Source organism: Amblyraja radiata, chromosome 26 (assembly GCF_010909765.2).
Source record: "Amblyraja radiata isolate CabotCenter1 chromosome 26, sAmbRad1.1.pri, whole genome shotgun sequence".
Taxonomy (NCBI): domain Eukaryota; kingdom Metazoa; phylum Chordata; class Chondrichthyes; order Rajiformes; family Rajidae; genus Amblyraja; species Amblyraja radiata.
This window is the reverse complement of record NC_045981.1, coordinates 7,115,070-7,131,775: the sequence shown is the minus strand read 5'-3', so window position 1 is coordinate 7,131,775 and position 16,706 is coordinate 7,115,070. Positions and strand designations below refer to the sequence as shown.

General features: G+C 43.7%; 1 protein-coding gene across 1 annotated transcript in view; it reads left to right on the top strand.

Moving 5' to 3' along the window:
* Positions 1-16,706, top strand: part of glp2r (glucagon like peptide 2 receptor) — a 50,712-nt gene that overhangs the window by 17,749 nt on the left and 16,257 nt on the right. The window contains exons 3-8 of the mRNA XM_033044105.1: positions 2,751-2,855; positions 5,019-5,143; positions 6,510-6,616; positions 7,616-7,772; positions 9,673-9,832; positions 14,813-14,873. Of these exons, the coding sequence (XP_032899996.1) occupies positions 2,751-2,855; positions 5,019-5,143; positions 6,510-6,616; positions 7,616-7,772; positions 9,673-9,832; positions 14,813-14,873 (715 nt within the window). The remainder of the gene's footprint in view (positions 1-2,750; positions 2,856-5,018; positions 5,144-6,509; positions 6,617-7,615; positions 7,773-9,672; positions 9,833-14,812; positions 14,874-16,706) is intronic.

Genomic DNA, 16,706 nt, shown 5'->3' with positions numbered 1-16,706 from the left:
GAAGCCAATTAACCTACAAACGTGCACGTCTTTGGAGTGAGGGAGGAAACCGAAGCGCTCAGAAAAAATCCACGCAGTTACAGGGACAACATATAAACTCCATACAAACAGCACCTGTAGTCAGGATCGAACCCAGGTCCCTAGTGCTGTATGGCAGCAACTCTACCGCTGTGCCACGGGTTTGAAGTATGCCACAGTATGAAGGCAACATGATACCACACACTAAGATCCATGGTTGAAAGAATAGAATTCCCACCAGTTGCTCTATATTTTGAAGTTACCTTAGGACCCCACTAAGCCACATGCAGCAATGGAAGATACACGACAGCACTGTGAAGCAAACAATCATGCAGTCACCTTACTTTCTGCATTCCAGCAATGTATTCAAAACAGAATACATCTGTTACTTCCCGTAGACAGCACACTGGATGGTGAACAACCAGGTATTTAACATATCTACAGTATGGAAGGAATGTGCCAAATTCCCAGCTGTTATCAGACAACTGAATAATTTTACCACAACCAGAGAGCAGTTCTGAACTGCAGTAGAACGCTTCAATGTGAACACAAACCCCGGGACCTCTTGCACAATCACCAACATGTCAAGAAACCCGAGTATATAATGAGGCAATTACTAACCAGACATTTAAAAAGTAGCTATAAAAGCTTAACATATATCAAAAAACAAAAAAATAGCATGCGTTATATATAAGCATTCAGACTTCTTTAGCGATTCTTCCATCTTCACCTTTGCCTTCTAGAAGCAAGCATAACTTGCTTATTGGTCTTATTAAAACATTGTTCTTGGTTTGAAGTTGTACCGTGCGCACCAAGCCCTTAACATCAGGCATGATACCCAGTATATAGTCCAAAACACAAAAGGCCAAAGTTTTGACAGCAGGAAACTTCTTCCTCCATGTACGATCAATTCATGGATATGTCGTAACAATAATGTTGAAGTGTGAACATCCTTCGAGAGAATAATAGGATTTATAGCAATAACGTTCATTGTGATGTTTTGTTTAATTTCTGGATCATTAGCAGAGATTTCAAATCCCAGCTCAAGCTTTGGCCATTCTCTGTCTGGCTTACAGAGAAACTCTGGTTCATTGAAAACAAAACTTAACCAAGTGAATAAAATATGACCTGCTGTGTGCCAAACCATGTTGACTGTTCCTAATTAGCCCATTCCCTTCCAAATAGGAGTAAATCCTAGCCCACAAAATCCTCTTCAATAGCTTCAATACTGCTGACGTGTGGCTCATTGGCCTATAATTTCCTAGATTTTCTCTACTTCCCTTCTTAAGCAAAGGAACAACTTTGGCTACTTGCCAATCCTCCTGGACCTTATCCTGATACCTAAAGGTATTGAAAAATACAGCAAAGGAGTTAAAAATGTAGAGGTAGTGCAATGCTGGAACAATATCTGTAAATCTGTACTCTTGAGTTTAATAAATTACTGAAAAATAATCTTGGTTTCTATGTTTGTCCCAAAATTAAACATCACTGATTTGAGAATCGTTAGAACTTGGTAACAAGAAAATCATTCACTTCATCGGACATTTATTGGTCCAATTTCATTTCTCATCATATTTGCTCTCCTATCTAAATCTCCGTGTGAGCTAAACAAGTGGTTTCATTTTGAATGGTTTAAGTGGGGAAATGAAAGGAAATTATATTGCATTTTAATCAACCGTTAAAAGGGAAAAACTGAATTACTCATGAAGCTTGAAATACAATCTAATTTTGAGATAAACAGATGAAACTAAAATTAAAATGTGCCGCAGAAGGGAAACAAAAGAGGGTGGGGGAGGAGGAGGTGGTGGAGAAGGGGAGTGGTGGGGGGGGGGGGGGTGGTGAGGATGAGAGGTAGATGTGGGGAGGGGAGAGAGGGGAGGGGGATAGTGGGAGAGGGGGAGAGAGGCAGGAGGGAGAGGTAGTGAGGCAGAGGGAGAGGAAGAGGGAGAGATGGGAGAGGTGGTAGAAGGAGAGGTGGGAATGGGAGGTGGAAAGAGGACGGGGAGCCGATGAGACTGGAAGTTCAAGGGGAATGTAGGAAATTCTCTGAAAGATTAGTGCAAAAAGTATTGTGTACACAAAGTAAATTAGTAATTACACTAAAATTTAATGTTTAATCAAGCTCAAAGGACAATATAAAAAAAAAAAAATTATTATCTTTGAAAACTTAATGACAAAATAAATATCAAATGAATCTCTACTGAAATCAAAAATATTTTAATATGAATCAAAATGAAAAAATAGCATAATCAATGATGTAACAATTTAAGTTAAAAATAATACTCCTTGTTTTTCAATGTAATTGTGTTAGTTTGTCATATTCAGGCTTAATGTTTTTTTTAATACATTCAATAAGATAGATGCTTCCTTTTCACTAGGACAGTGATTAAGGGCACGGAAATCAAGTGGAAGCAATTCTGATCAACGTCACCTAAAACAAGAACGTAATAGTATTAATCCAACATTTTAGTCAGCAGTGCCGTCTACTGCAATGGATGTATGCAAGTGAATACAGCTATGTAAATGGGATGTAGGTGAGATTCCTACCAATTAGTATAGTTCATGCTGTCTCCTTGTGAGGGTTTACACCAAAAAGTCTGTTCCAAAATAATCTCTGAGATTTAGCTGTTTATCACTCATAAAAACGTGTTACAATTTTATACTTTCAACAATATTTCAGAAACAGTTTGCTATGATACCTTGAATAATTGACATATATTTGCATCCTCTAGGAATATTTTGTAATGAAACGTTTGACCAGTTTACCTGTTGGCCGGCATCATACCCGGGCAATGTATCAGAACCCTGCCCCTGGTATCTTCCTTGGTTTAAACCAGGTACATTTTACTTTTAAGTCTTGCCACTTTTCATTTATCATCTGTTTTGTTTTAGTTTAGAGATACAGCACAGGAACAGGCCCTTCGGCCCACTGAGTCCGCACTGACCAGCAATCACTGCACATTAACACTAGCCTACAGGCAGTAACTCTACCACTGCACCACCATGCTGCTCTGTATCTGAGTAGAGCAAAGCATCTCCCCATTGACTTCTCCTTGTTCTAACTGGGTCTGACCCAAATACTGGCTTTAAGCCTGTGCCAACTTTGTAGCAAATACCACCCATGTAAGAAAAAGAAGGCATCACTTGCATTAACGGTGTCTGAGACGGGCCGGGAAGATCATCAAAGACCCCTCCCACCCTAACCATGGACTGTTTGCCCTCCTCCCATCAGGGAGGCGGTACAGGAGCCTCAGGTCTCATACAAGTAGGATGAGGAACAGCTTCTACAACAACACTATCACATTGCTGAACTCGGAGTCCCGCCGATAGATTTCTCCAGTCTCTCCGTCCACATTGTTTGCTTATTCTGTATTTTTATTTCTATATTGCACTATTACTACGGACTGACGCTAAACTGCATTTCGTTGTACCCATACTTGTATCTGTGCAATGAGTTGAATTGAATTGAATTGAATTGAACTTGCGTAGTTGATTTACCCCCTTCCAAGTAAGAAGGGCCTGGATTTGAGTGCACCTATTCCTTCTCTCCAGAGATGCTGCCTGTCCCGCTGAGTTACTCCAGCATTTTGTGTCTATCTCTGGAATTGAGTGATGTCTCTTCAATGGTCTAATAAACCATCCCACTTTTCCACGCTGAAGTTCCAATGTGCTGCATCTTCAAAGTGGTTTTGAACAGCGATAATATTGCTGATAACATCAAAATGTTACCTTCTCCCCAAACTTTGAACATCACACCATCAAAGTAATATATAAATCATCATCCATAATTCGGCCTCATGGTTGGCAAATGTCATTATATTTTTTATTTGTACAATTAATTCCAAATATAAAAGCAGCGTTAAAATTATCTGTGTGGCTGGGTGTAAAATCTATTAATTCCACACAAGTACAGATACAGTAGGAAACAAAATAAACATAGACAATGTTGCAAAACATCACCCCCTGCTCGCTGCTAATGTTGAAACTCCCTCCATCTCTACATCTGCCTGACGTTATATGACAACATACACAAATCCCTTAATTGCATTTGTATTAATACAGCTTGACCATGCAAGGATTCAGTGTCTTATTCTCTTCTCCAGAAACTGCTGAGATTACCAATATTCCAGCAGTTGAGGACAATAAGCAAATATTTTTAAATTAGGCAAGCCACCCATTAACACCACTGCTGCTGTCCCAGTTCAGGTGAACTAGAGTCACAGCGACAATGCCAGATCTTTTTTAACCGGGTGGAATATTTAGCAACTACAGATTTTACCTGCAGAAAAGATTCTTGGTCCATAATTGGTATCAAACATGTAATGGGCAAGCAAAGATCTTGGTCTACAATGTTGAACCTGGACCACGTGATGACAATGCTATCACAAAACAATTCACACCTCCATCTGCCACTGCCACTTCCAACTCCCCCACAAACCATTTAATCTCCTGAGAAAAAAGGAAAATAAAGGAAAAGGCCATCCGTTTCTTTTTTAGGCCCATTAGATCAGTGGTTCTCAAATGGGGGTACGCGTACCCCTGGTGGTACGTGAAGGCACTCCAGGGGGTACGTGAGATTTTAAAATATAGGCCTACATATATGTAAGCCTATATTTTTGCGCTGGTTAGGGGGTACTTAGCTAAAAAAATATTTCACAGGGGGTACATCACTGAAAAAAGGTTGAGAACTACTGCATTAGATAATCAAGATCGTTCAAGGGGCTAATTTTGCTTGGTTTCTTCAACCTTCAATTTCTCAGTTCATCGGCTTTCAGCCAATAATCCGCAAGGTTTCATGTAGGAAAGAACTGCAGATGCTGGTTTGAATCAAAGATAGACACAGAATGCTGGAGTAACTCAGCGGGACAGGCAGCATCTCTGGAGAGAAGGAATGGGCGATGTTTCGGATCGAGACCCTTCTTCAGAATCTACAAGGTTCCAAGTGCATCATTGCTGTCTTCTATCTAACCCTTGACTTACATCACTTTCTTTCCTTGCAGGTAGTACAAGGAGGGTCCACAGGTACTGCCTGGATAATGGAAGTTGGTTGACCATTTCAAACTCAACTGATATCTGGAGGGATCATTCTGAATGTAATGAAGATAGCCAGGATGTCCAGCAAAACGTATGTCGTCTGAATCTTTGTAATGTTGGGAACTGCTGTTTGCTTTCTTTTTGTGATTTAATACCATTCTGTGTGTTAACCCCGTAGGTGTGCAGGCCAAAAAACATTGATTAGATCAGGATAACATTATAACAAGATTAAATAATTTATAATTCTTTCTGATATGTATCCTTTAAAAATCTTTGAAAATATTCACCTTACACCTGCATCAATGTTCAGACTGCATATTTTTTCATTTTTCTGATTTAAAAAAATAACAATCTGGTCGTATTTTCTCTCATGATTACCAACTCATCCTAAAAGTATTTTGGTTACCCTACAGCTCAATTTCTGAAGAGTTTGTTTGAAATATAACTGTCCACGCTCCTGTGAGTTTCTGATGATGTTCTGCCGTATCTCTAAACCAAACTAAACTAAAAGTGGCAATAATTGCTAAATTCCTACCAGTAACATGGCTGTGATCAGGATTAATTTAATATGTTAAGATCTGGATATTTTATTGTAAAAATCTACATCAGAGTAATGAAGTCTACAGAGTGGCAAGGATCCTTGTTGCCCACCATTTTCATGGTAATCCTTTTGCTCATTTTCCATAAATCCATTCACCAATATACTTCTATATAGTCTGAAGAAGGGTTTCGGCCCGAAACGTTGCCTATTTCCTTCGCTCCATAGATGCTGCTGCACCCGCTGAGTTTCTCCAGCTTTTTTGTGTACTTCTATATCTTGCCTTTTTACGTTTATATTAAATCCTTTTAAATCTTACCGTTCTCACCTTAAACCTAATGCCCTCTAGTTTTAGACACTCCGACCCTCGAGAAAATATATATTTTTTTAATACCTTTATAAGGTCACCCCTTAGCCTCCCGTGCTCCAGGTTAGGCTTAGAGGATTAGGGTTAGCGGAAACAAACTGGACTAGCCACATGAATGCATAGAACGAGTCAAGGTGGGACTTTATTGAAGAGCAACTTGCCTTGAGAACTCTATTACCAAGAAAGACGTTGGCAGAATGTACAAAGGAAGCCCAACACATTCAAGTTCTCCTGAGCATTACATAGTATCCTTACTTGGACCATTTGTATGTTATCACCTGGCCAAATTTCTGAACGCTCGATGTGCTCTTATTTTGATTGTATAAGACTGTTCACCAACTATTTCTACTGGTTTGGGTAATAAGTGACTATTTTGCTGGCAAAGCTCATATCTCAAGATGAGATAAAATGTTGAACCTGAGCCTTTTACAGATTACTCGATACAAGTATCAAAAAACAAAGCTGGAAATACATTCCCAATTATTCCCATCACCAGAGAAACAATCCAACTACTTTCAACAAACATGTATTGATTGTATCTTTTCTTTGTAGAATAATCATCATGGGTTATTGAAAACCCTGCAACTGATCTACACGGTGGGTTACTCAATCTCCTTGTCCTCACTTTCGTTGGCCATATTGATACTGCTGTGGCTTCGGTACGTTCTCCATTTATATTACTTGTTAAACACTTGAAGAATGTGCTTGGGATAATATAGCTTTATGCTGCCATTTCATTTTTGTTTGTTTTATAATGTGTGGCAAATCTACCTTGATACAATAGCATGGCACAAATGATATCCCTAGCTCCAGCCAGTTTATAAAAATCCTGCTCTTACATCTAACTGAATGACATGTTTAATATCAATTCTGCTCAAATGATGTGTTGTGAAAAGATATAAACATTCATTGCATCCATCATGACAATGCCATTGACATGAGAACAGTGATGGAAAACAAGAGGATGAAGAGATGGCACAAAGCCATAACCTTCAATGATATTTTAAACTACAGTAAATTCTATGGTATAAGAAATATACATCTTAGGGTGTAAATTATGCTATTTATGGCAATAAATAGTGTCATCTGTGAAACAATCTGTGTGATGTTATATAAATGACAGCTTTTTCTATAAATCTGGATATCTTGATTCTGGTGTTTAACCATGACATGCTTGAGTCCAAAAATTATTTCTTACATACTACAAACTCAACCCATTTGCCCTGTATATTTATTCATGCATAGCAATACAAATCTGAATATATTGTGTTGCACTTTCACCATTTATTTAACTTCCGCTAGTTCAAATATTTATTCACTTTTTCTGTAGTCTGTAAGGCAGCTACTCTACCTTTGTGCCAGCGTGCCACAAAATTGCTCAAAATTCTCCGTTCAAGCATTTTCATGTGAAAATATAACAGCACACCTGCTCAGCCTATACTCTAGTCTCTGCTGGATGGAGTAGCAATCAATGACATGGTACCCTCAATGTATCTCTGTTAATGAATCTGTTGGGCCACATGTGCAAATACTAGAACACATGTATAATTACATTTCTAAGAAGATGCTTTATTCAATGTCTGTGCAGAAATAGATGTATCCAGTTTAGATATCATGGATAAATGGTTAATTTGTGTTACTGTTCCTTCTGTTTGTAGGAAGCTGCATTGCACTCGAAATTACATTCACGTCAATTTATTTGCTTCCTTTATCCTGAGAGCTCTGGCAGTTCTTATAAAAGATATTTTTCTGAAAAACACTTACTCAAAACGTCCAGATGATGAAATAGGTTGGAAATCGTTTTTGCAGAATGAGGTAAATGATAAATAACCACTTATATGCACTGTCTTCTGAGACTGAGTTTTAAACGATTCTAGACAATAACATTGCAAATTTCCTGTCCTTTAGCCCACCATCTCTCCATCAATAACTCTTTCTCCCCTTTTACAGTTTATATAATTGCTATTCAGTACATGGTTGTTCAATATTCTAAATTAAATAATCTTTTTAGAGGCATGTCGACAACTGACAAATGCCTCTTGATTTACAATTGATCTTAATAGAATAATCAGTGATGCAGAGGATTCTATACTCCAATATCAATTTGATAGCTATAAACAACTAATATTTGTGTAGGAAATAACTGCAGATGGTGGTTTAAATCTAAGATCGACACAAAATGCAGGAGTAACTCAACGGGACAGGCAGCATCTCTGGAGTGAAGGAATGGAGAGAAGGAATAGGTGACGTTTCGGGTCAAGACCCTTCTTTAGACGGTCTGATATAGCAACTGATATTTTACTATTGTTAATCCCTGTCCAGCAATAAACACTTCAAATATACCAAAGGTACACAAAAAGGTGCGCGGCGTCACAGGGGAGGGATGGTTCCCGAACACAATACTTCACCACTCACCCATAGGTTCCAATGCTCACCACTCTCAAGAGAGGGAGGGGGGGCAGAGAGGGAGGGGGAGGGGCAGAGAGGGAGGGGGGGCAGAGAGGGAGGGGGAGGGGCAGAGAGGGAGGGGGGAGGGGCAGAGAGGGAGGGGGGAGGGGCAGAGAGGGAGGGGGGGGCAGAGAGGGAGGGGGGGGCAGATAGGGAGGGGGCAGAGAGGGAGGGGGGGCAGAGAGGGAGGGGGAGGGGCAGAGAGGGAGGGGAGGGGCAGAGAGGGAGGGGGGGCAGATAGGGAGGGGGTAGAGAGGGAGGGGGAGGGGCAGAGAGGGAGGGGAGGGGCAGAGAGGGAGGGGGGGGCAGATAGGGAGGGGGGAGGGGCAGAGAGGGAGGGGGAGGGGGAAGGAGGTAAAGGGGGAGGGGGGTAGAGTGGAAGGGGGAGGCAGAGAGGGAGGGGGGGCAGAGAGGGAGGGTGCAGAGAGGGAGGGAGTGTGGTGTAGAGAGGGAGAGGGAGGGAGTAGATAGGGAGGAGGAGGGTGAGGGGTAGAGATGGAGAGGGAGGGGGTAGAGAGGGGGGGGGACGGGTTAGAGAGGGAGAGGGGCAGAGAGGGATGGGGGGTAGAGACCCCACCCCAACTCCCTCCTCCTCGTTTGTTCTTGGCCGATAGTAACCTCTTTTCAGGCTTTAATTCTGGGCCTTGCCCAGTCATCCACATTTCATAAAATAAACCAAACAATATATTCTCTGCAGTATTAAGATGCAGGCTCTTCTCAATGTAGTAGTAAGCAAATAATCATAGTCATACAGTGTGGAAACAGGCCCTTCGGCCCAACTTGCCCACACCGATCAAGATGTATATCTTGTATCCCATCTGTGCTCATCCCACTAGCCAGCATTTGGTTCTTAACCCTCCAAACCTGTCCTATCCATGTGCCTGTTTAACTGTGTTTTAAACGCTGGGATAGTACCTCCTCAACCTGCCTCAATTCCCTCATCCGACAGCTCATTCCATACACCCACCACCCTTTGTGTGTAAAAGTTACCTCTCAGATTCCAATGAAATCTTTCCCCTTCACCTTAAACCTATGTTCTCTGATTCTCAATCCACCTCCTCTGGGCATCTACCCGATCTATTCCTCTCGTGATTTTATACACCTCTATAAGATCATGTGGATAATGAGCCCATTTGAAAATTGCATACAGTTTTTGCATAGATTCATGAGCAACAAACATCACCGAGTTGCTTCTGAATTTCTTGCGGCCCATGTTAAGGTTTCATTGCAACAGTTGTCAGTGACTGTAAGACTTTCTCTTTTCCAGGCGTCTAATGGATGCAAGGTGGCTCAGGTCTTCATGCACTATTTCGTTGGAGCAACCTTCTTTTGGCTTTTAGTTGAAGGAATTTATCTTCATAAACTGATAGTCCTGGCCGTCTTATCAGAGAAAAGACTGTTGAAGCAATATGTCCTTATAGGATGGGGTAAGTGAAGCACGTGTCCTCCTCGCTAGTACTTTTAAACTTATTTCTCCCACTGTAGTCACCTGCAGTCTTTCCATTCAGGGTCAAATGAAATGACACTTTCCTTGGCTTCTGTTTATACAGTTCAATAACCTCTTGTGTAGGAAGGAACTGCAGCTGCTGGTTTTCACCAAAGATAGACACAAGAGTAACTTCTTGTTGAGGTAAACATAATGGGGACTATGCAACATATACGGACACCTCCCTACGAAGCTCAGTGGTCATTCTTTGGGTTGTGAATCAGAATTAAGCCCCATTGCAATGCTTGGATTATATGGCACTGTGGTATTGGTGCAGAGCAGCAGCATGGAGATATTAGCACTGTTACCCTCTTGCAACTAAGAACCTCGATGATGGACGTGTAATATGACATGGTATTGTTCTGAAGAAGAGCAGACACATTCTCCCTGATGTTCTCCTATGTTCCTCAAGCAACAACATTAAAACAGGTTCTGTTCCTTTAATCGTCTATATTTTTGTGACCATAGAGTGTGCAATGTGCTACCTCATTTCCCTCGAATAGAACAGTGGACAGGACAGTGGGGCAGCGGTAAAGATGCTGCCTTTCAGCATAGTCTATAGAGGCCCTCAAGACTACTCCACCATTCATTCACGACAGATCTATCTTTCCCTCCCAACCCCATTCTCCTGCCTTCTCCCCATAACCACTGACACCCTACCAACCAGGAATCTGTCAGTCTCCGCCTTAAAAGTGTCTATTGGCCTACACAGCCGTCTGTGGCAATGAATTCCACAGATTCATCACCTTCTGGCTGATGAAAGCCATTGGGCACCCATTTACACCAACCCCATTTTTAATTTCCCTACATTCACATAAACCCCTAGATTCTACCATTTACAATAAACAACATCCACGAGCAACTAACAGCGGCTAATTAAGTCTTTGGAATGTGGGAGGAAAGCGGAGCATCGGGAGAAAATCCACACGGTCACAGGGAGAATTTGGGAACTCTGGAGAGACGGAAGCCAAAATCAGGACTGATCCCAGGGGTCTGGCACTGTGAGCCAGCGGCACTGCTAGCTGTACCACTGCACCACTGCACCACTGCACCACTGCACCACTGCACCACTGCACCACTGCACCATTGCACCACTGCACCACTGCACCATTGCACCACTGCACCACCGCACCACTGGGCCACTGCACCACTGCACCACTGCACCACTGCACCACTGCACCACTGCACCACTGGGCCACTGCACCACTGGGCCACCGCACCACTGGGCCACTGCACCACTGGGCCACCGCACCACTGGGCCACTGCACCACTGCACCACTGCACCATTGCACCACTGCACCATTGCACCACTGCACCACTGCACCATTGGGCCACCGCACCACTGGGCCACCGCACCATTGGGCCACCGCACCACTGGGCCACTGCACCACTGCACCACTGCACCACTGGGCCACCGCACCACTGGGCCACTGCGCCACTGCACCATTGCACCACTGCACCACTGCACCATTGCACTGCTGCACCACTGCACCACTGCACCACTGCACCACTGCGCCACTGGGCCACCGCACCACTGGGCCACTGCACCACTGCACCATTGCACCACTGCACCACTGCACCATTGCACTGCTGCACCACTGCACCACTGCACCACTGGGCCACTGCACCACTGCACCACTGCACCATTGCACTGCTGCACCACTGCACCACTGCACCACTGCACCACTGGGCCACTGCACCACTGGGCACTGCACCACTGCACCATTGCACCATTGCACCACTGCACCACTGCACCACTGGGCCACCGCACCACTGGGCCACTGCACCACTGCACCACTGCACCATTGCACTGCTGCACCACTGCACCATTGCACCACTGCACCATTGCACTGCTGCACCACTGCACCACTGCACCACTGGGCCACTGCACCACTGCACCATTGCACCATTGCACCACTGCACCACTGGGCCACCGCACCACTGGGCCACTGCACCACTGCACCATTGCACCACTGCACCATTGCACCATTGCACCACTGCACCACTGCACCACTGGGCCACCGCACCACTGGGCCACCGCACCACTGCACCATTGCACCATTGCACCACTGCACCACTGGGCCACCGCACCACTGGGCCACTGCACCACTGCACCACTGGGCCACCGCACCACTGGGCCACTGCACCACTGCCCCACTGCACCACTGCACTACTGGGCCACCGCACCACTGGGCCACTGCACCACTGCACCACTGCACCATTGCACCACCGCACCACCGCACCACCGTCCCACCGTGCCACCGCGCCACCGCGCCACTGGGCCACTGCGCCACTGCACCATTGCGCCACTGTGCCACTGCGCCAGTGCAACTCCCTTCTATGACATGGCGCCATAACTGAGGACTGCACATGTGAACACAGATGCATAATGAAATGCTTGATGCATTGTTTGGACTGTCTTACCATGTGCAAAACGAGTTAATGAGAATACAGACGTAGGAATCCACTGCCCAACTGGGTTTTAGTGAGCATTTCAGTACAAGGGGCTATTAAGGTTCCAAGCAGGTGTTGCTGAAACAGGCTACTGCAGAGATAGATTGGCTACTGGAACAGGCTACTGTAAATACAATAGCTGCTGGAACAGGCTATTGTAGATATAATAGCTGCTGGAGGAAGCTACTGTAGAGATAGAGGACAACTAAAATGTCATTTATCATTGTCCTAAGCAGAGATCTGCTTAATACAAGATCAGAGACACAGAACAGACCACACGCTATCCCTGCCCAGTAAGTGAATGTAATGCCGCACACCAAGTACAACCACACAAGGCGATGTGGTAATACATTAAGAATTGGAAGCAAAACCATGGTGGCAGCAACAGCATCCTGACGGAGCAGACAGCCTCCAGAACATTCTGTGGTGTACAAGGGAAATGTGTGTCAATTGTGTGAAAATCTAAATAAATAATAAGGAATAACACGGGGCTTCTGGTTGCCTAAAACTTTAGTTCATCATCTCCCTCCTCTTTGATCTCTTTGTGGCCTTCTGCACTGTTACTGTATGCAAGACCCAAAGCAGCATTTCATCTTCTGTCAGGGCTGCTGCAGCCGTCCTGGCATAATAATGAATTATTTAACTTTAGATAATGTGATCTTGCTTCCTGTCCATATAAGAATCATTTCTGTCCTGCCATCCTTTTCCTCTCTATATATAGTCTGGTTACTGAGTGAGCAGCGGCTTGTCACAAGCACATCAGTAACAAATTGCACAGCGAGAGGAACTCATTCTTATCACATCCACCGTCTACACTCCATCAGAGAAATGTCCATGTTCTCACCGCATTTTGCTGCGATCGCGACTGCTTTATTTCCCTCGGTCTCAAATTCAATGAATGGTCCCTCATCTGAGCCGTTAATTATTTTTCTTTTCACAGATGCTTCCTGACATAGAAACATAGAAAAATAGGTGCAGGAGTAGGCCATTCGGCCCCTCAAGCCAGCACCGCCATTCAATATGATCATGGCTGATCATCTAAAAACAGTACACCATTCCTGGTTTTTGCCCATATCCCTTGATTCCGTTAGCCCTAAGAGCTAAATCTAAAGGGCCTGTTCCACTTGCCGATTTTTTTCGGCGAATGCTGGCGTCATTGACTGATGTATCAGGGTTGCCAAAAGATTTTGAACATTTCAAAATCCAGTGGCGAAAAAAAAATGATACGACACTTCAAAAAAACACTGCGCATCATACGCCATCACGCCACATATTTTTCGGTGACCTGATACGTCAATCAATGATGCCGGCAGTCGCCGAAAAGTGGGACAGGCCCTTAACTCTCTCTTGAAAACATCCAGTGAATTGGCCTCCACAGCCATCTGTGGCAGAGAATTCCACAGGTTCACAACTATCTGGGTGATTTTTTTTTCTCCCCATCTCAGTCCTAAATAGCCTACCCCTTATTCTTAAACTGTGACCCCTGGTTCTGGACTCCCCCAACATCAGGAACATTTTTCCAGCATCTGGCCTGTCCAATCATAGAAACATAGAAACATAGAAAATAGGTGCAGGAGGAGGCCATTTGGCCCTTCGAGTAACAAGGGTCATTTGGCCATTGTGATCATGGATGATCGTCCCCTATCAATAACCCGTGCCTGCCTTCTCCCCATATCCCTTGACTCCACTAGCCCCTAGAGCTCTATCTAACTCTCTCTTAAATCCTTTAAGAATTTTATATGTTTCTATAAGATGCCCTCTCATCCTTCTAAATTCCAGTAAATACAAGCCCAGTCGACCCATTATTTCATCATATGTCAGTCCCGCCATCCCGGGAATTAACCTGGTGAACCTACGCTGCACTCCCCCAATAGCAATAATGTCCTTCCACAAATTAGGAGACCAAAATTACAGTGTAAGTCGGTTAGTGTTAATGTGCGGGGATCGCTGTCGGTGCAGACCCGATGGGCCGAAGGGCCTGTTTCCTCGCTGTATCTCTAAAACTAAAACTAAAAGGTTACCTGTTCCTCTCTCCGCTGATGCTGCCTGACCTGCCAAGTTTTCCAACATTTTCTCTCTTCGTGTTAATTGTGCGAGTTGCCCTCTGTGGTGTATGGAGCGTTATGAATCTATGCTGGCCCATGAGTGTCTGTCTGTAGCTTGTTCATGGTGGGGGCAGTACAAGCTTGCAAACGTGTGGTGAGAGGCTAGCCCCACTTACCCTTAGGTTCACATGACAACCTGGTAAGTGACAATATGTGAGGGGGTTTCTGCTCTCCCACCACATCGACAAAAGCATCAGAAGGCTTTCGCTTTAGTTCTACAGTCTCACACAAACCTTGACGTATATGCTGCACAAAATAATCAACTTTGGCTTCTGTTGCTTTCCAGCTGAATGGTCTTAATGTAACTCGATAAGTTACCCTGGTGTGAAGCAAACATACTGTATATATTTTTTGTCTTTCAGTGTCCCCACTATTGTTTGTTATACCTTGGACAATTTCAAAGATTATCTATGAAAATGAATGGTAAGAACTTCCAGAAAAATAATTAATAGCTGGATTACATTAATATTATAAGCCCTTGAAAGATACTCGAGCTTTCTAACATCACATGCCTGGACAGTATTCAAGAGAAAGTTCATTATACTTGATGAGTTCTCCTTCACCTCATGTCATTTTCTCCTTTGCTACCTCTATTACTTCATAAATATTATTCTCATTTGAAATCCTATGTTATCCTCAAGTCAAGGTTTACTGCAGTTTTCAGTCCTGTTCTAGCTAAGTCCACAGACACATCTAAATAGAAATGATTTGTCTCGCAACAATTCCCTCAACTCACTTTCACATTGTGTCGGGACCAAAATACATCACACAGTTGTCTCATTATTTTCACAGTCCTTCATCCTCCTCCTATAATGAGTGGATGTGGAGAGGATGTTTCCACTAGTGGGGGAGTCTAAGCCCAGAGGCCATAGCCTCAGAATAAAAGCACGTTCCCTTAGGAAGGAGATGAGGAGGAATTTCTTTAGTCAGAGGGTGGTGAATCTGTGGAAGGATGTAGGGGCCGAGTCAATTGATATTTTTAAGGCAAAGGTAGATAGATTTTAGATTAGTACAGGTGTCAGAGGTTACATGGAGAAGGCAGGAGAATGGGATTAAGAGGGAAAGATAGATTGGTGGTGGATTGAATGGTGGAGTAGATGATGGGCCAATTAACCTAACTCTGCTTTTATCACTTATGTATTTATGAATCTTCAGCATTTATCCTCATTTCCTCCTTTTAACTGAGAAATCTGGCTTATCATTCAATAATATCTGGCTTACAAAGTATTCACTTTTACCCTTTTCAATCTTTCTACTGATTTACACAATGACTTTTAGCCATCAATATTCTTCAGATTAAGAAACATAAAGACAATAACGAGAGCAGTTAATTTTTAATTCATTTTCAGGTCCTGGGCAACATGAGCGCAGACAGCAAGTAGTGCCTGACTTTAATTCTGCTTGAGATGAGAATGTTGAGCTGCCACTGTAGTCCTTCTGGTAAAACTATTCCCACAAGGATGTTTGGGAAGAGTTTTAAGGGATGTTGAAGAAACAGTTAGACAGGTACATGGATAGGACAGGTTTGGTGAGATATGGGCCAAACGTGGGCAGGCGGGATTAATGTAGATGGGACATGTTAGCCGGAGTGGGTAAGTTGGCCGAAGGGACTGTTTTCATGCTGTATCATTCTATGACTCTATGACTCTATGAATTACAAAATTTAGACCCAGTGATGATAAAGGACCGGTAATATATTTCCAGGTCAAGTTGATGAATGACTTATGCCCCTGTCCCACTTAGGAAACCTGAACGGAAACCTCTGGAGACTTTGTGCCCCACCCAAAGTTTCCGTGTGGTTCCAGGAGGTTCCCGGAGGTTTTTGTCAGTCTCCCTAATTGTCGAAAGTGGTTTCCACTTCCCCTATGTTCCGGCGATTATTTCAAAAAATTCCAAACCGCCCGCGATTAAAAATAGATTGCCGTTTTTAAAATCGGTAATTCTTTTAGTCGAAGCCGGTTGCGATGCGGTACCTTCCACTACCTGCAACCTGCGGCAACCACCTGCAACCTCCGGCAACCACCTGCAACCTCCGGCAACCACCTTCAACCTCCGGCAACCACCTGCAACCTCCGGCAACCACCTTCAACTAGCATCGCAAACGGCTTCGACTAAAGAATTACCGATTTTTAAAACGGCAACCTATTTTTAATCGCGGGCGGTTTTGAATTTTATGAATTAATCGCCGGAACATAGAAGAAGCGGAAAACACATTCGACCATTAGGGAGACTGACAAAAACCTCCGGGAACCGCAC